The following is an 18923-nucleotide window of genomic DNA, read 5'->3' as shown; positions in this document are numbered from 1 at the left end:
AATAAACTCGTAGGGGGCGGGTGGAGCTACATTCAAAAGTGCTTACACCCACCCACACACACACACAGATACACACATACACTTCAAAGGACCTGGATGGAGTTAAATTCGCATGCCAACGTGGGAGTGCTGAAACGTGGTGTAATAGCTCGACCAGTTCATTACGCGCAGACGCACCATTCAGTTTTACGCGCCTCTATATAAAATATGGACAAAGGCTCACTTGTTTAACTTTTCATTTTGTCACGTTATTCATTTTACTATATATTTTTTTCTTTAATTTTCAGAGCGTGCCTCATATGACGAAAGCAAAAGTCGAGGCTAGTTCTCCGGTTCACGCGCTCCTCCTATCCGGCGCAGTTAAAGCAGAAGCGCACAAGATGAACCAAATCAAACCGAAAGACGCGCATTCACAACCAAAGCGAGACACGAGCAGCAGCCGTAAGGAGGTCAAACGCTATGAGAAAGCCAGGCGATCGGCTCCCGGGTCAATGAAGAGTCGAAACAAACCCTCCGACCGCAGGACAGTCTCAGATGCCAGCAGCGCAGATGATGGTTTGAATAAAGACTCTGGTGGAAAGACGGACAGCAGCTCAGAGACTTCCGATTGCACTTCGGAGGAAAACAGAGCAGCTAATAATGATGTGCAGAGCAGCAGCTTTGAAACAGACAACGGAGGCGCAGATGCTAAGAAGACAGAGGATTGTGGAGGAGAAGTAGCCGAAGATTGTCACAGCACCCTGACTCCAGTACTTGGTGTAGCACAGAGAAGCATTTCTCCCTTCACCTCCATGGACGGCAGATGGAAGTTCAGCGCGTCGGGAACTTTGGAGTTCAGCAGCGACGGAGCGCATGATGATCTGCTGAGGGAGATCGACGACTTACGATCAGAAAATGAATATTTAAAGGTACGATTAGGAAAACTGGGCATGTCTAAAAGTATTGCAATATTACGGTCGGTTGTCCTATATACATATATGAAATTAATTTTTATCTGAAATTTGGAGTTATTAACTTTTCAGTCAATTATAACAGTACCTAGACTACTCACTAAACTGTACCATTATCTGTCACTGGGATAATACCTTTAAATGTGCGTCTCTTGTACCTTTAGTATGTATCTCTGACATGGGAGTGAATGTACTGGTCTTTAAGATTCTCTTAAGTACCTTACATTTATCAGTTTTAAAGATGCACTACATTCACTCTCCCAGGTGAGGTGAAAGATACATGCTACAATAACAAAGCCTCCATTTGAAGGTACCATCCTGGAGACAAGATATAAGTACCTTTTAAGTTTAAGGTAATATAAAAGGAGCCAGTGCTAAAGACTGAGAGCAAATTGCACGTGACATGTTCGTAAAGGGCTTAGGATTTACTCTCTCTCTTAAAAAGAACCTTTAATACTGTCTAACTGTCCAATCATCTCTTACTGTCACTGACATGAAGCACAAGGACAAGGTCAATCAGGAGGTGATGTGATTACTGTGATTAGCTTGAAGCATTTTAAGGGACACTACACAGCTCTGAAGAATTTTTCAAGCTGAAAAATGGAATGCTCACCTCTGATTTAACAAGAGACTGTACATTTGTGCATACCCTCATCTACAAGCCCTCTGTTGTACCTACTATTCAACCTGGTGACCTTGATTCTGTTATATACTAAATTTTTGCTCTCTTTGCACATCAAGATTTCTGTTAAAGGCGCAGACAAATCCCACACAAAGAAGAAACTATTTTCCTTCTTTGTTAATTATTACTGATATAACACAGGCATTTTATAATGAGGATATTCATGAATTTCACAAAAGAATGTAATATAAAACAATGGCTTAAGTTTCATATTATACTGAGAATTAGTTATAAAGTTACAAATGCGCTAGTGTAGACAGTTAATGAAGCCATGGTGTGTGCGGTAATGAGATTTGTTTTTCATTCAGGATGAGTTGGAGGAGCTGCGCTCGGAGATGATGGAGATGAGGGACCTTTATATGGAGGAGGACATGTACCAGCTACAGGAACTCAAGCAGCAACTGGAACAGGCCAACAAGATGTGTCGCATCTTGCAGTATCGCCTTCGCAAGGCTGAGAGGCGCAGTCTACGTGTTGCCCAGACTGGCCAGGTCGATGGCGAGCTTATCCGTACTCTGGAGCACGATGTCCGGGTTAGTATTCTCAACAGAGACCATTCGGAGTTAAAGTAAATGTGTGAGGAATCCAACAGATTGGCTATTGTGCAGGCCTCTCGAATCCTATGAATCACAATGTTTCTGGGAAGATCAAGCATTCCTTTTATTGTATCACTTACTTTCAGTGTGTAATTTAGTCAGTCCACTCATAGACTTTCCTCACATTAACTTGTGATTTAACGAGTGACTTCCTTTCACTGGAAAAACACTATGATGGATGCCAATCCACATCACTCATCAATTCAAGATATGTGCTAAGTTTTTACAGTGCTAGACCATCTAAGTGTTGCTCTGTAAGCCTTGACAAATGAATCATGCCTCTGTGATTCAGTACCCTTTCACTGAAACTTGTGGAGTTTGGAAATTTTTTTTACAGGACAGAGTCACACTACTAAAAGCTTTACTAAAGATTGTGGCTGTGACAACATTTCTGGGCAAGAATATTCAAGTTTATATAGACATGCTTGAGATTTCATTATAGTACGTATAGTGAGAGTCTTTCTTTTCTGGATGTGGTTCAATTATGTTTTACGGTAAAACAGAGGGAAAAATCCTGAGTGTTCTGCTTGCCAGATGCTGTTTTGTGGCAGACCACTCACAACACAAGCATTTTTTGGTTTAAACTCACCAGCCAATCAGGAGAAGAGTGTAGTGCAGGAACATTAAAAGCTAATCAACACAGCAGGGGTAGTCCACATCAGTACTTTCCTTGAAGACTGCCCCATGCTACGCAACAATTTTGGTTTTAAACTGTTTATACTTTGAAGGCATACAATCTTTGATCTTTTGAAAACTCAACAAGATTCTAAAATCTTTGCATTGTGCAGAAGGCTCCCCTCAGTATTCGGTGTGTTTAGGAAAAAATCAGATTTTGTGTATGAGACCTGAGAGGAAACAAAAGAAAGAGAGACACACAGAAAGACAGAAAGAAAGAATATATGTCAAGGTTAGCAGCATCAGTGGAGGAAGACTATTGGCAGCTGTCTGTGTTCACAGTGAGCATGCCCATGAGCAGTCTATTTTAGAGACATGTGGGAGAAATAGATACCCCCAGTATGTTTTGTGCAAACTGGAACAGTTGGATGTATGCATGTGCTTACCTTTCAGGTTTCTCAATGGATTCTCTCTTAAAGTGCATTACTTGTGCTTTCTAGCAACATGCTCTAACCATTCTCCATAAACAGTGAAGTGCAATACAGTGCTGTTCTTTGGATGCAGTAACAATCTTTAAACCAACAATCACCAGCACAGAGCAGAACCCTGCACTGAATATCATGGTGTAATCACATGAAACTTTAACCCTGGATATTGCCATTGGAGACATTTCACGTGTTATCCTCGTAACACTAATATCTCAAATGTAGCACAACAGAGCACTGAAATTTTGTATTGAATAGAGCACATTCATATTTTAGCTCAAGGGAATTCCATTTTGTGCAACCTGAGGAGAGGAAAGCTTGTTTTTTTCATGGAGGAGGTTTGGATGTTGTCTGTTGTCTATTGGATTAGTCCTATATAATTTGTCCTCTTTCAGGTAGCAAAAAACGTGTCCCTGCGCCTGCACACTGAGCTTGAGGCAGTGCAAAAGAAGAGCTTGCGGCTGGAGTGGCAAAACGAAGAGCTGCGGGAGCGGCTCCAGAATCTTGAGGTGGCAAAGCAGGTCCTGCAGGCAGAAATGAACAAATCTAGAGAGGTACAGAGGGAGATGATTCTATCTAACTGCTTTTTTGCATGAACACATACACCGGATTTTGAAAACATTTTCTATATAGTACAGCTATCAACTATGGCAATGTTTTAAATGTTCCCCATAAAGTTTGTGCACCCATCCTCCTCCTCTCTCAGAAGGTTAGGGTGTCAGTCCGGCCTTGACCCTGACTATGGGTATGAAGGGTGTGACTAACAGCTGACTTTCTGGGCAAGGCAGAGTACTATGAGAAGTGAGGGATAGGATTCAAGGCACAGCTGTCATTCTCACTTGTGGGTGCAGGGAAAGATGAGAAAGAGAAAAGGAAGGATAGGAAAGAGGGAGATAGAGAGAAGGTGAAGGACACAGTACATTAATCTGCCAAGGAAGTCATTACCTGTCCACCATAGTTATAAAGTGGCATGCATGCGTCTAAATGTGCATCTTGCCCTTCAGTTAGCCATGTAAGTGTTATATATATATATATATATAAAGTTTATATATATATATATATATATATATATATATATATATATATATATATATATATATATATAAACTTTATATATATATATAAAGTTTTCCTCTTTCCACTGCTCCCTTCTGCATATTGATTCTGGCACAAGTTTTACTTCCTGATCTTACCCCTTTTCCGGACTTGGGACCTTCAGTGAGAGTGCACTGGCTTGTGCTGGGGTTGGTTTCATGACCAGGAATCAAACATAGGTCAGAGCGATGTGTCCACCAAGGATCCGTCATGCAAATGATTTTTTCAACAACATTGCTACAAAGTTTAATCCAGGATTCGATGCTTAGTGGCGGATAGCAGCAGCTCATTTCAGGCCACTCATCTCAAACAGCTGCTGCCCTGCTCTGATCCTCATGAGCTGAGCAAATCAGTCACAAGAAGATTATCCAGCTCTACAGTCAACTCAGTGGCAATCAATAAACCCACAAAATCTGTAATCTGTTTCTGATTTATGGGGTAGATTTATATTTACATGCAAATGAATATTAATGTATGGTTGCGGTTAGTTGTTTCTACTGCAACAGATTCTATTACACAATTTTTTTTTGCGATTATTGTAAAGCCAGTTTTGAAGGAAACATCAAATGAAAGGAAGATTTTCATTATTTTTGTAAAAGGAATATATATAAGCTTGAGTTGACATATGGTTCAGTGGTTTTGATTATGTACTAGTGTGCAGTATTATAATATCCACTGGGAACATGGACATAACTGAGGCTATATGTACTTCTGCTATTTTATTTTATTTATTATTTTGCTTTGGCATGCAGTAATTGCCTAAACACTAGATAGATAGTCAGACAGAACCTAAGACAAAGAGACTAACGATAGCTAAGATTCCTCTCATTCTCAGAGCAGCATGCATGCTTAGCCTGCTGTAATGAATCCAGGTCTTTGAGCCTGGACTTCATGAGAATGACTCAGTATTGCACACAGAGGTATCACAACTGTGAAACGGACTACATCTTAAAATGACCTGTAGTAAAAAGCTTGCATTTTCAAGAGAGGGAGCTGGGATCATTTGCGTATTAGAATACTATATTGCCAGTGCCTGTCTTCCCAGGACCATAAGAAACAAAATTACATCCTTTATATTAGTTTATTAGCAAGCTAAGCTCCCTTGAATTGATTGTCTTAAATAATGAAAATGTTTCTTGTTGATGTTTGAACTTCATCTATGACACAAAGTTGTACTGAACACAACAGGAGTTCTTTGTAGTTGTGATCAAGCTTAGACACACATGCACCTACTTAGGAGGTGTTTATGCAAAAGTGCAAGCTTTTCATTTAGTAATGCAGTGGTGTGTGTGGAGCAGTGCATCATAGTTCAACCTTCCGAAATGGCAAAGCACACACTGTGTATCTATGACAAGATTTGTGGACTTTCTTTACCTGCATACCTGCATTTTATTCTCTCATCTCACTCTCACGTTGCTTTTTTCCTTTCATTTATTAAATACATAAACAATGTTAAATTCCACTACAGTTGTTTTCACAGAATTCCTTAAAGAGGAGAAGTTTGAGATCTGCTGGGAGCAAGAGTGAAAAGAAGATTTCCCCACAGGTGCATACATTACACATTAGATTGCATTCCGACATAATAATGTATACTGTAATACAGAATTGCTACACTAAACATATAACATAGAAATAAAAATTTCTGGGTTCAATAGGATGATAGTGCAGATCTGAAATGCCAGCTACATTTTGCCAAAGAGGAATCAGCCCTTATGTGCAAGAAGCTGACTAAGATGGCCGAGGAAGGTGAGACCATGAGAGAGGAATTATCCAAGTACAGACAGCTTTATGGCGATGTTGATGCATCTCAGGCTGCAGCAGGGACCATTAACTCTGTCCACGCACGTGAAGCAGAGGTCAAAGTTCATCTTCGTCTGGTGGAAGAAGAAGCTACACTGCTGAGCCGACGGATTGTGGAGCTGGAAGTGGAGAATCGAGGGCTGAGGGCAGAGATGAATGAAATGCAAGAGAGAGCTGGATGGGGCCAAGAAGAGGAAGACGAGGTTATAGAGGGCAAAGAGAAGTGTCTAGCTACGTCTTTGTCTGTAGGGAAAGAAAAAGAGGCCAATGGTGTTACACATAATGGACATCCAGAGTCTGAAGAAAGAATTGAATGCAATGGTCAGTCACTGGGCGTAGTAGGAGTAGAAAACTGTCCATTAAGTCACATCCTTAGAGAGGAGTCAATGGGTGTGGTGACAAACCATCCTCAAGACCAAAATATATTTGATGAGAATGCAGAAAAAGAGCAGGGTTTTACTGCTAGCCTGAAGAACCTAGAAACCCTGCTTGCAATCCGCGACCAGGCTATGTTAGTTAGATCCATTATCCAGTTCCTAATCCCACCAGCAAAAAATGGTTTCTCACCAACGTCCAACCATAACTTTATCTCTAGCCACCCTTTCGTCAGTAAAATTGAGGTTGATTCTCATTGCCTGAATAATCCATGGGTTTTGGATCCCATGATGAGTCCCCTAACCAGTGGACTGGAGGTGCTACAGGCCCAGTTACATAGCCTTGTTGCAAAGCTAGATGTTCTGGTAATTTCTGTGCCTAGTGAAAATGGTCAAGATACAAATGTAGAAAAGGTGCTGGAGACAGTTGAACAAGAAGCACAGCAATGTCCTGCTGAGAAAAAGTCCTGCCATTCCAGCAGCAATGAGGTGCAGATTTGTAACCAAGCCAGTCTTGAGCTACTCACGGTACAACTCCGCTGGTTCCTCCAGAAATGGCGTCAAGGGGAGAGACCATCTGGAGAAGACAAGAACCTGTTTGAGGTAATGCTATATTTATTGAGAAGAATAGTGTGCTTTTTGGTCTATGTCAAAGTAGGGGCTGTTAATTATGTAATTGTTGTCTATGGAAATCAGAAGAATACCATATTTGGGTCCTTGCTAAAAGTGAATCCTCTGTCCCTAGAGAATAATAGTGTTTCTTTGTATAAGGAGCCAGAAACAGCATGCTGAGATGATTATTTGCTCATTTTGTGCATATGCTAATTGTATAACTGTATATAATTTTTTAAGATGGACTTCCAGAAAGATCTTTATCCTCAAATGAAGGCTGACTTACTGGGATCCAAAAATACCTGCAACTCATTTAGAGAAGCAAAACCTCATGAAGTGTGCCACAAGCAGGTATTTTAACAGAAAAGATTTTAGCAGAACAGCATTTGTGTAAACTTGGTGATTTTATATGCAGTTTTTGTATTGACCATGTTGGATACACCAGACATTTCTCATCTTATTCAAATAATCTTTCCAGTTGAGCAGTACTCTTCTGTCAGATCTGACGGCAACACTGCAGGATCTATGTCGTGAGCTGCAGGAAGAAAACCAGGCTGGCCAGCACATTGCGCAACAGTTTGCAGAAGCTAAAGCAGCATGGACTGTGGAATGTGCAGAGCTCAGGAGCCTCATAAGCAGGGTAAGGAATCAGAATACTGCCAAACTCTCATATCTTGTGGCTTACTGTTTTCTGAACATGAAAACATTGACTGTTTTCTGATCAGGAAGAAATCGAAATCATAAAATTCTTAATTTTGCTGTATCAGGAAACAAGACTGGAATCCATGTATTGAGGATCCCAAAGCTTTGCACCAGACTACATTTAAATGAGGTTAAATGAGTTTAAAGGTGTTTGAAATGTAAGGTAAGTGTTTCTCTGCGTTTTTATGCATGCAGCTGGAGGAGCCATCTGAGGCAAAGGATTCTCCAGATGTAAATATGGCATTGCAGAAGGATTATTTTGAGGAGCTTCAGAACCTTTTAGATGAGTCCCATGCTGCAGTCATTGATGTGACTAGACAACTGAAAATGTGTGAGCACAACTGGAACGTCCAACCTCAGGAGATCCTAACATATCTAAGTGAAGTCCACCTGGACTGGGGCAAGCAAAGCAAGAACACTGAGGTAAATGTATCTCTTATTTGAATTAACCTTATGTCATGTTTGCCATTATGAATATTATTTTCTGTTTTTTTGCATTAGACCATCTTGCACTGTATGAAATTTTTCCACTTACATAACAAACACCAGTGATTATCATAAAATGCAATATTACTCACGGACTGGCCTTGTTTCAAACTGTTGTTTCAAACCCATGGAACATTGGTTATATATTGACGACTTTAGGTGTGTGTACTTAGGTATGTATGAGGGTAAAATTTTGGCTAATCACTTCCTGGACTGGTAAGGCAGAATGAGCACAGACAGCTGCGATCAGGACTTGTGATAATGTTTTTATTTTGTGCATAACATAATTTACACTGCTCACAGATATGTTTTTACAATGGAGAAAATTTATTTGACTGAACATATATAACTTACTTTCAATCTCAGGCACTGAAGAGCCCCCAGAAAAGAGGAGAAACTGAGAGGTTGGTTTTTTCCTCCATAATTTTCAACCAAACTAACTATCACCATCAGTTAAATTGGCCACATAATTTTCATTAGCTAAAATGTAAAAGTTTGTCCACAGATTGACTCATCAAGCTGCTCCATCAACACACAGGTCCAACAAGAATTGGATATACCTCAGCCAAGAGGCTGCTTTGGTGGACAGAGAAGATCCATGGAAGACCTGGGATTGTCCCATCATGCCACCCAGCTTCTCAAGTTTGAATCTAATGCAGACAACAGCACAGAAGAGCCACACAGCTCCAGAGAAAACCACTATCCGTATATACTATAGTCCCCCATCAGCCCGCAGGATTCTTCAAAATGCTGTGCCATTTGAAGATGAGAACAAATGTGAGAAGAAACAGGAGAAAGGAGAACCACACTGTCACCACTCTAAACATATAAATGAAATGAATGTCTGTGATACCGGACAGGGAACTTTACCTTTTCAGTGTCAGAGCATAATAGAGCAGGGTCCATTTGCTGTTATTAGATCCAATTCATGTTCTGGTATCCAGTCCCCTGGTGTTTCATCTTCATCTTGCTTGCCTTTCAGTGGATGGGAGGTCTCAGAAAATCTGAGTGATGACATGAAAGAAATGACAGCTAGTGTACGTGAAAGGAAGAGAAGGAGTATCTTGGGTAGCCACTCTGTTGGAGTAATCAGTATAGGAACCCAGACTCATACCCAGCCACAGATGAATAGTGTTGGACTTCAGACTGACATCTATCAAAGTGTGTGTGCAAGCAAACACCGGTCTCTGAGGGTCCCCTCATTTGTGTCTGCCCGCTCCCAAAACATTTCATCTTCCTTGGAGAGGATGCCTGGGCCATTAGAAAAGCCTCCACCTTGCTCAGCTTCACCCAAACAACTGAGAAGGCACTCCACCTCATCCCCCTTTTCCTCCAGCTCTTCTTCTTCCAACACTACAAATTCCTCTTATTCTTTCAACTCACCTTCCTCATCCTCATCATCATCTCTGACCAGTTCCTCCAGGTTGGAGCTCCCTAAGGATATTAGTGTATGGGGTCTTCCTCAGTGTAGTTCTAGCAACATGAAACCCAGTTCATCATTCGGAGGTAGCAGTGAGAAGTCTGCTGGCCGTAGGACTGCAGGGATCCACAAGTATGGCCTGGTTCAAGAGTTTTTCCGCAATGTGTGTGGTCGTGGCGAGAAACCAAACCCACCAAATCCAGGAGGGGAGAAAGTGCCAGAAATACGCAGGGATCGTGCAAGTTCAGCAAGATTAAAGAAAACAGATGGACCTCCTTCTCGGATTCCCACAGTGCCATTGGGCAGGAGTGACAGTGTCACCAGAATCGTTAATCACAGATTTATGAAACAGGGTAGGAAGGATGAGCCACGACCAACCCGGACACAAACACAGGGTCAGTGTCAAAACCAGATCAAGACACCCATGAGTAAGGGCAAGGGTTTTGGCCCTGCTACTCTGGAGGTAGGTAACATTAACTGTGTAAGAAATAATAAGTGTAACAACTGGGAGTTGTAAGCTATGCATGAGTGTAGACCTTTGTGTCTAGTTCTGCATTACTGATCCCTTTCAGCAGTTATGCTTTTTAACAAAGTGCTTCCAAAAGAATTTTGAAGTGCGTTCTTAGCTTTGAATGTTTCTCTTTTCTTTATTTTTGACACTCAATCTTTCCCCATAAAGGATGGCCCCTGTGGCTGCAGCTCTCGAACTCTAGCTTCCTGCTTCGCTCGAGTGTCTCGCACCAACCTTCGTCATGCCCACAACCATTGTAAGCTCCACCCCACAGCAGCTTGTGGGAAAGGGAATCTGCTTTCTCAGTGATGGAACGGCATCACCATACACACTGATACCAATACACAGCTGACAGGATACTTTAAAAAAGTGGAGCAGCTACCTTTTAAATGTTTAAATGTCTCATTGGGATATTTTCAGCCTTTTCCATTATTTTGAAGACTTACTGTAATACAGCCCCATTCCAAAAAAGTTGGGACGTTGTATAAAATGTAAATAAAAACAGAATGCGATGATCTGTAAATCTTATAAACCCATGTTATTCACAGTAGAACATAGAAAACATATCAAATGTTTAAACTGAGTAAATGTACCTCTATAAGTAAAAAAAGAAGGCAAATTTGGATTTGATGGCCGCAACGTGTCTCAAAAAAGTTTGGACTGGGGGTAACAAAAGGCTGGAAAAGTAAGTGTTACTAAAATGAAACAACTGGAGGAATATTTTGTAACTAATTAGGTTAATTGGCAACAGGTCAGTAACATGATTGGGTATAAAAAGAGTATCTTAGAGAGGCAGAATCTCTGAGAAGTAAAGATTGGATGGAATCTGGATGTTGCTCTAAAACCTGTATATACCTTTCAGCAGTCATCATGCATTTCCAGATGTACAAGCTACCTATTCCATAGGCACTAATGCACCGCCATACCATCAGAAATGCAGGCTTTTGAACTGAGCACTGAAAAAAAGCCAGATGGTCCCTCTCCTCTTTAGTCCTCTTTAGTTTAGAGGATGCTGTGTTCATGATTTCCAAAAAGAATTTCAAATTTCGATTCGTCTGACCACAAAATAGTTTTCCACTTTGCCTCAGTCCATTTTAAATGAGCTTTGGCCCAGAGAAGACTGCAGTGTTTCTGGATCATGTTCACATATGGCTTCTTCTTTGCATGATAGAGCTTTAACCAGCATTTGTGGATGGCACGGCGAACTGTGTTCACAGACAATGAGTTCTGGAGGTGTTTCTGAGTCCATGCAGTGATGTCCATTACAGAATCATGCCTGGTTTTAATGCAGTGCCGCCTGAGGGCCTGAAGATCACGGGCATGCAAAATTTAATTTCCCCTTGTCCTTTGCACACATAGATTTCTCCAGATTCTCTGAAACTTTTGATGATATTATGTACTGTTGATGAGATATTCATAGTCTTCAAAATTTTACATTGAGGAACATTATTCTGAAATTGTTCCACAAATTGTAGATGCAGTTTTTTGCAGATTGGTGAATCTCTGCTCATCTTTACTTCTGAAATCTCTGCCTCTCTAAGATACTCTTTTTATACCCAGTCATGTTACTGACCTGTTGCCAATTAACCTCCAGCTGTTTCCTTTTTCGCAACACTTACTTGTCCAGCCTTTTGTTGCCCCGTCCCAACTTTTTTGAGACCTCTTACGTCCATGAAATTCAAAATTACCTTATTTTTTCTTAAAATGGTACATTTCCTCAGTTTAAACATTTCGTATGTTTTCTATGTTCTATTGTGAATAACATATTGGTTTATGAGATTTGCAAATCATTGCATTGTTTTTATTTATATTTATTTACATTTTACACAATGTCCCAACTTTTTTGGAATTGGGGTTGTACAAAGTGGATTGCTGTTGGGTGTATTGACAGCTTTAAATGCAGTATATATACAATATTTTTACGTTAATAATATACTTAATCTAATGTATTACAGCCAAGATATAGAAAAGCTATTTATGTTTTTTTTTTGAATTGTTATACTATCTACTGATATAGAAGGTTAGAAGCCTTAACAGTAAACAGTCTTACGAGTGTCAAAAGCTATATATAAAAAAACTGTAAATAAATATATCTCATATAACATTGCCCTTTTGATCTTATGAAGTGCTTCAAACTTATGAGGGGACCATCAAAGGTTATGTGTATTTCTTAAATTATTAATTAACTAGATAAATATTGTATGGGAACAAGCAAGGGATTGTTTGACCCAGTACTTTAAATGGCCAAGTGGACCCATGAAATTTGATAGTGTAATATAGATAATTTAATAACATTACAAGACAGTACAGTGGCATGGTGACAGAGCCTCAAAGGTCCAGGGTCTCCAGTTAGATCCTGAGCTTGGGTTACTGTGGGGTTTTGCTTGTTCTCCCTGTGTTTGCATTCTGAAAGTTCTCTGGTTTCCTCCCCACTCCTAAAACATGTTGGTAGTTGGTGAGTTGGTATGGCCATTCTAAATTCCCCCTAGGTGTAACTGTATATGTATATATATATATATGTATGTATATGGTGCCCTGCTTAGGACTGGTGTCCCTTCCAGAGTGTATTCCCGACCCAGCAGTCCTGGGATTCGCTCTGGATCCACCATGTCCCTGACCAGGATAATGTGGTTACTGAAGATGAGTAAACTGTCTCACTTTTGATTTTAAATAAACTATTAATTTCTAGGTGACATATTGTGAAACATATGGGTAATCATATAGCATCAAATAATTTGCTTTATGTTTTAGCCCTTGAGTTCAGAGAGTATATTCCAAGCCATCTTGGCTTAAAACAATATAATAATAATAATAATAATAATAATAATAATAATAATAATAATAATAGCACGTTCACCTCACACCGCCAGGGTCGGGGTTCGATTCCCGTGGCTCTGTGTGTGTGGAGTTTGCATGTTCTCCCTGTGCTGCTGGGGGTTTCCACCGGGTACTCCGGTTTCCTCCCCCTGTCCAAAGACATGCATGGTAGGCTGATTGGCGTGTCTAAAGTGTCCGTAGTGTATGAATGGGTGTGTGAATGTGTGTGTGATTGTGTGCCCTGCAATGGACTGGCACCCTGTCCAGGGTGTACCCCGCCTTGTGCCCGATGCTCCCTGGGATAGGCTCCAGGTTCCCCGTGACCCTGAAAAGGAGTAAGCGGTTGAAGATGGATGGATGGATGGAGAAGAAGAAGAAGAAGAAGATAAATAAACAAATAAAATACTAAAAGTTCTGTGATATGCAGAAGGTATGAGCTTATGTTACCAAACCTTAATAACTTAAAAACAAGTATGAAAATGTCCTCTTGAAAATTTTTGGTTTTATTTTTTATATAAAACTAGGAAAAATGCTAATAATATGATACAAAATAACTTTTAGCATGATGTAACAAGGGTGCACAGTGGCTTAGTGGTTAGCACGTTTGCCTCCAAGGTTGGGGGTTCGATTCCCGCTGCTTCCCTGTGTGTGCGGAATTTGCATGTTCTCCCCGTGCTGCGGGGGTTTCCTCCCCTTGTCCAAAACATGCATGGTAAGCTGCATTGGCATGTCCAAAGTGTCTGTAATGTATGAATGGGTGTGTGAATATGTATGTGAATGTGCCCTGCAATGGATTGGCACCCTGTCTAGGTTGTACCCCGCCTTGTGCCCAATGCTCCCTGGGATAGGCTCCAGGTTCCCCACGACCCTGTAGGATAAGCAGTATAGAAAATATATGAATAGATGGATGATGTAACAGGTTTTGGTTCTGTAGGTGAAAAGTTCCAATAATCAAACTCCAATAATTTGGTCACTAATACTAAAAGTCCAAAATAAGCATATAATACTATACTTATACTAATATAATACTTCACTACTATTTTTGTAATAATGAATCAATACATCATTAACGCATCTGAAAATACTGAAGCAAACGTTAACAGCAACACCAATGGTAACAGTTAAATATTAACATACTGTTAAATAATTCTCGTAATACTGTGAGCCACAGTATTAATTAATAAAGTTTATTTACATCACGACGTGTGAGTCTGATTAATCGTTGGGCCTGTTTTTTTCTTTTTACACTGAAAACTCAAAAGCCCTGGTGACAGAAAAACCGGAAATACGTCAGAAAAGCGCGCCGTTGTTTGCCTTTAGAGCCCTGAAGGATCAGATTAAAAGTTTGTTTTAGTTGTTGGGGTTTTTTTAATCATTTATTTATTTATCTATTTATTTATTTTTGCTTTCTGTTATATTGGTAGCTGCTAATCTCAATAACATTTATATTTCAGTCTAAGACCGCAGGCAGAAAATATGTAGCTAATGAAGCTACATCTAAACAATTCATTACTTGCTTATGTTTTTGCTAGCTAGCTAGTCACGAACAAGCTAATATCAGTGTTTACAACCACTAGCCAGCTAAGTTTTCCAAACAACGATACCCAATTTACGGGCATAATTTCGCCTTAATTTGTACATTATATAAATATAGCCATGTCGTGCACCCTGGAAAAGGTGTTGTCTGATGCCCGGACTTTGCTGGAGCGATTAAAAGAGCACGACAATGCAGCCGAGAGTCTTATCGAGCAGTCCAGTTCTCTCAACCAGAGAATACACTGCATGAAGGAAGTCGGAAATGCTCTTCCTGATAAGGTAAGCCTGAATTTTAGACACAAGCAGGAAGCTGATTTGATGCCAGTGGTAAGCAAAGAGGTGTCTCAGTGCTCTTGAGGGCTACAGCCATGTAGAGATTAGTGTTCTGAATTTGTCCTAAATGAGCTGAATCTAGTGAGTATTTCTTTCCTAGTCACTGTTGTGCAGTTCAGCATGGGCTCTATAACTTATGCTTATATTGTATTTCCCCTCATTTGTAAGTCACTTTGGACAAAATAGACTGCTCATTAAAAATGGGGTAGAATATTAAGCTTTGCAGTTTGATCCTCCGGTACTGGATTCTAACATCACCTGGCCTCAACAACACTCAATAGCCTGACTCTTATTTCCCCCCGCCCCAGTACATGGAGACAGTTCCAGGATATCAGGAGCTGTCCAAATCCAAACCGCATATTCTCCTGACCCAGGAGAACACCCAAATCAAGGAACTTCAGCAAGAAAACAAAGGTTCCTAATTCCCTCATATCTAATAGGCATTTCTGATAACTTGATTTTGAGATGCTTAGTGCACTTGAACATTGTGAACATTTGCTTAGTTTTATTTATCCTTGTCTTCCACCACAGAGCTTTGGCTTTCTTTGGAAGAGCACCAGTACGCTCTGGAATTGATCATGGGCCGATATCGGAAACAAATGCTGCAGCTGATGATGAAAAAGAAGGAGATGGATACCAGGCCTGTGCTCAGCCTTCATGAGGATCATGCCAAAGTACATATTTTCTATTGATCCAACTATATGGCATCTACTATTCAAAAAGTCTGCATCTGGTTAAAAAAAAAAACAAAACAGTTTTTATTTTATTTGTCACCAAGTGTTAATAGAATATTTTCAGTTATTTATTATTCATAGAGTAATACTATTAATAATAATGAGATTGTTCTGAGCTATATATTGTAAACAAATTGTAAACCATGTACATATCTAAAACATAATGATCATTCTTGTCTACTGCTTTTAGTTTATAATTGCAATATTTTTCACATTTTAGAAATATTAATAATAAATGATTATCTTGTTTGAGCAGTGTAGTTACACAAAATTATATTGGTTTACTAGTAATAAGACTTTTGTATCTTACTGCAAATACTCTCCAAACTCATTCTTGTGGGTTGCCTAGGAGGTGCAGAGCCAAATGGAGCGGATTTGTGAAATGGGCCAGGTGATGCGCAGAGCGGTACAGGTGGATGACCAGCACTACTGCTCTGTGAAAGAGAAACTGGCTCAACTGGAGGTAATATGTTGAAACATGTCTGATTTGTCTCTGTAGCTTTACAAAAGTAATTTATGGCACATTTCCACTGATGTTCTGGAGGTCAGGAAAAGTGTTCCGAAGAGGACCTGTACAGTTCTAGGTTTCTATTTCCACCACGTTGCAGAGTTATAAAGGCAGCCGCGTCGCAATTTCTTGTTTTGAGCCTTTTTCTGTGTTTTTGTGACTACTGTGTCACTAGTAGCATGTATAGTTGAGGTCACAAGTTTACATATGTCCTTGCAGATTCTGCAGAATGTTAATAATTAATGATAAAGATAATGAGTCTTTATTGGTCACATATACAGTAGAGCACAGTGAAATTATTTTCTTTGCATACACCAGCCTGTCAGGAAGCTGGGGTCAGAGCGCAGGGTCATCCATGATACAGCACCTCTGGAGCAGAGAGGGTTAAGGGCCTTGCTCAAGGGCCCAACAGTGGCAGCTTGGCAGCTGGGGCTTGAACCCCTGACCTTCTGATCAGTAATCCAGAGCCTCAACCACTAAGCCACCACCGCCCCATTAAAAAATAAAATCAAATAATAAAATAAAATAATAGGGATAATAAAAATTGCATTTTGTTTGTTATTTAGTACCGTCCTGAATAATCTATTTCACACAACAGATGTTTACATATAGTCCACAAGACACAATAATAACTGAATTTACACAAATGAACCAGTTCAGAGGTTTACGTATGCTTGATTACTAATACTGTGTGTTGTGATGTGTTGATCAACAACTGTTTTTACGTTTTGTGATTGTTGTTCATGAGTCCCTTGTTTGTCCTGAGCAGTTAAACTGCCCACTGTTATTCAGAAAAATCTTCCAGGTCCTGCACATTCTTTGCTTATCCAGAATTTTCTGCATATTGACCCCTTTCCAACAGTGGCTATATGATTTTGAGATCCATCTTTTCACACTGAGGACAATTGAGGGGCTCGTAAACAGCTATTACAAAAGGTGCAAACATTAACAGATGCTCAAGAAGGCAACATGTTGAAGTGAAGAGGAGAGTCCACCAGCATGGACCTTGAAATTTGAAGGATCTGGAGAGATTCTGTATGGGGGAATGGTCTCAGATCCCTTGCCATGTATTCTCCAACCTCCTCAGGCATTATAGCAGAAGACTGTTATCATGGCAAAGGGAGGTAACACAAAGTATTGACTAAAAGGGTGCCAAAAATTGTTGCACACCTATATTTAATGAAGATTTTTTTTTCTTCGATAAACCTGTGTTGTGTTTGCAATTGTTTGATGTCCATGAGAGCAGAGAATGTTTGTGAATTTTTTTAAACAGAAGATCAAAACGTCAAACAATAAACACAATTTTTCCACAGCCTTCTTTGTTCATATTTACCAATGGTGCCAATATTAGTGGAGGGCATATTAAGAGCCAGGGGTGTGTGAAAGTTTGAACAGGGTGATCAGCATACATTATTATTTTCTGTTCTGGGAACATCTAACTATCTTATGTAGCTCCTGATGGGAGGAACTAAAAAGATTTTTAAACAAAATAATAATGTATAATCGTCTCTCCTCAAACAATAATTGTCTCGTCTCCGTTTTTAGTACTGTTCAGTTGGCTGCTGTTTGTTCTTCTGAAACTTGCTGCATATTTTTCAGATTGAAAACAAGGAGCTGCATGACCTCTTGGCCATCAGTAAGAATATGTTGAAACCACAGCGAGAAGAGGTGAGCCACCCTGACGCAGAGCCCAAGCCCAAAGTCATTGACAAGGAATGATGCTGTCTGAAGATATGAAACGTTGCTCTGCTTTATGGCTACAGTTTAGTGCAATGTCTGTCGTACCCTCTCAGGTCTCTTGGTGTACATGTTTGTTGTGGCTTTTTGGTGTTGCTGACTGGTCTCAGTGTAACCTGGTATCTTTTTACCCACTGAATAGAGTTGTAGAGGGAAAGTTGCTTTCTGTTTCTCTCAGGAAAGGCTTACAGTCTCCGTTTGTTTAAACAGAAGATAAATCTATGGAAAATTGAAATACTCATGCAACATGTTTATATAGGCCTTCAAAATTAACCTCAACATAGAGTGCCTTGCAAAAGGATTTAAACCTCCTACACATTGTAATGCGTTGACATGGAAACAAAAGTGGTCATGCTGATTATAAACAATAGTTTGTTTTTAAACTGAATCCTTAATGAATTTTATTCTGTCCAGTGCACTCATGACAATCCTGTTGGCATTTTGACTACAAAATTAAATTTTCATGATTCCACCCACATATGTTTTGGAAAGGAGGAGAGAGAAGCTAATTTTGTAAGGAAACACAAAAGTTAGTGAGATTCGTGACCTGGGATGGCAGTAAACTAGTCACTTGAAGAAGTAATCAAAAAGCTCTCTAAGAGCTCTTTGTGAACACATCATACATTAATGAAACAGTTTGATTCATCTACTCAGCATAGCAGGGGATTGAATGTTTGCAAAAGTGCATTCATTTTTATTCAACATAACCTTGTGTGTTTGCCCTTAAATATGTTTTAAATATAAAAGTTTCTGGATGGTTAAATACTTTTGCAAGACACTAATTCATTTTGTTTTTTTGTGTGTCTTATTCCTATTAGTTATGTAACCTTGTGGCTGAATGACATGCAGTAGCCTTTATTCAAATAAGTACATTTCCTCTATTTCATTTACAGGTTGGGTAAAATCTTTGGCCACATAAATTCCATAGAC

At 39.8% G+C, this 18923-nt stretch overlaps 2 protein-coding genes across 5 annotated transcripts in view; both read left to right on the top strand.

Moving 5' to 3' along the window:
• Nucleotides 1-81: 81 nt before the first annotated feature.
• si:ch211-197l9.2 (protein SOGA1) lies at nucleotides 82-13021 on the top strand. 3 transcript variants are annotated; one of them, XM_017486474.3, is made up of 11 exons: nucleotides 82-908; nucleotides 1941-2165; nucleotides 3724-3882; nucleotides 5904-5969; nucleotides 6079-7200; nucleotides 7450-7560; nucleotides 7688-7849; nucleotides 8107-8334; nucleotides 8764-8801; nucleotides 8903-10280; nucleotides 10497-13021. In XM_017486474.3, the coding sequence occupies exons 1-11, from the start codon at nucleotides 300-302 to the stop codon at nucleotides 10635-10637; spliced, it is 4239 nt and encodes a 1412-aa protein (XP_017341963.1). In that variant the 5' UTR covers nucleotides 82-299; the 3' UTR covers nucleotides 10638-13021. The 3 variants fall into 3 exon arrangements, with proteins under 3 accessions (XP_017341963.1, XP_017341964.1, XP_017341962.1); XM_017486475.3 differs by having other exon boundaries at nucleotides 5892-5969; nucleotides 8936-10280; XM_017486473.3 differs by having other exon boundaries at nucleotides 5892-5969.
• A 1447-nt stretch (nucleotides 13022-14468) lies between these two features.
• Nucleotides 14469-18923, top strand: part of sike1 (suppressor of IKBKE 1) — a 4832-nt gene continuing 377 nt past the window's right edge. Inside the window, exons 1-5 of one of the 2 annotated variants that reach the window (XM_053686397.1) lie at nucleotides 14469-14960; nucleotides 15323-15428; nucleotides 15546-15688; nucleotides 16098-16211; nucleotides 16575-18923. The exon at nucleotides 16575-18923 is cut by the window's right edge and continues 377 nt beyond it. In XM_053686397.1, the coding sequence (XP_053542372.1) occupies nucleotides 14802-14960; nucleotides 15323-15428; nucleotides 15546-15688; nucleotides 16098-16211; nucleotides 16575-16709 (657 nt within the window). In that variant the 5' untranslated portion in view covers nucleotides 14469-14801 and the 3' untranslated portion in view covers nucleotides 16710-18923. The remainder of the gene's footprint in view (nucleotides 14961-15322; nucleotides 15429-15545; nucleotides 15689-16097; nucleotides 16212-16574) is intronic. The other variant, XM_017488131.3, reaches the window with a different exon arrangement.

Source organism: Ictalurus punctatus, chromosome 15 (assembly GCF_001660625.3).
Source record: "Ictalurus punctatus breed USDA103 chromosome 15, Coco_2.0, whole genome shotgun sequence".
Classification (NCBI taxonomy): domain Eukaryota; kingdom Metazoa; phylum Chordata; class Actinopteri; order Siluriformes; family Ictaluridae; genus Ictalurus; species Ictalurus punctatus.
This window is presented reverse-complemented; position numbering and strand designations above follow the sequence as displayed.

Bases quoted from the DNA above. Each gene is read 5' to 3' on its own strand.
- si:ch211-197l9.2 (XM_017486473.3), top strand. From the start codon at position 300: ATGACGAAAGCAAAAGTCGAGGCTAGTTCTCCGGTTCACGCGCTCCTC. The intron at 3,883-5,891 runs GTACAGAGGGAG...ATTCCACTACAG, and splicing joins AAATGAACAAATCTAGAGAG to TTGTTTTCACAGAATTCCTT. The intron at 7,850-8,106 runs GTAAGGAATCAG...TTATGCATGCAG, and splicing joins TCAGGAGCCTCATAAGCAGG to CTGGAGGAGCCATCTGAGGC.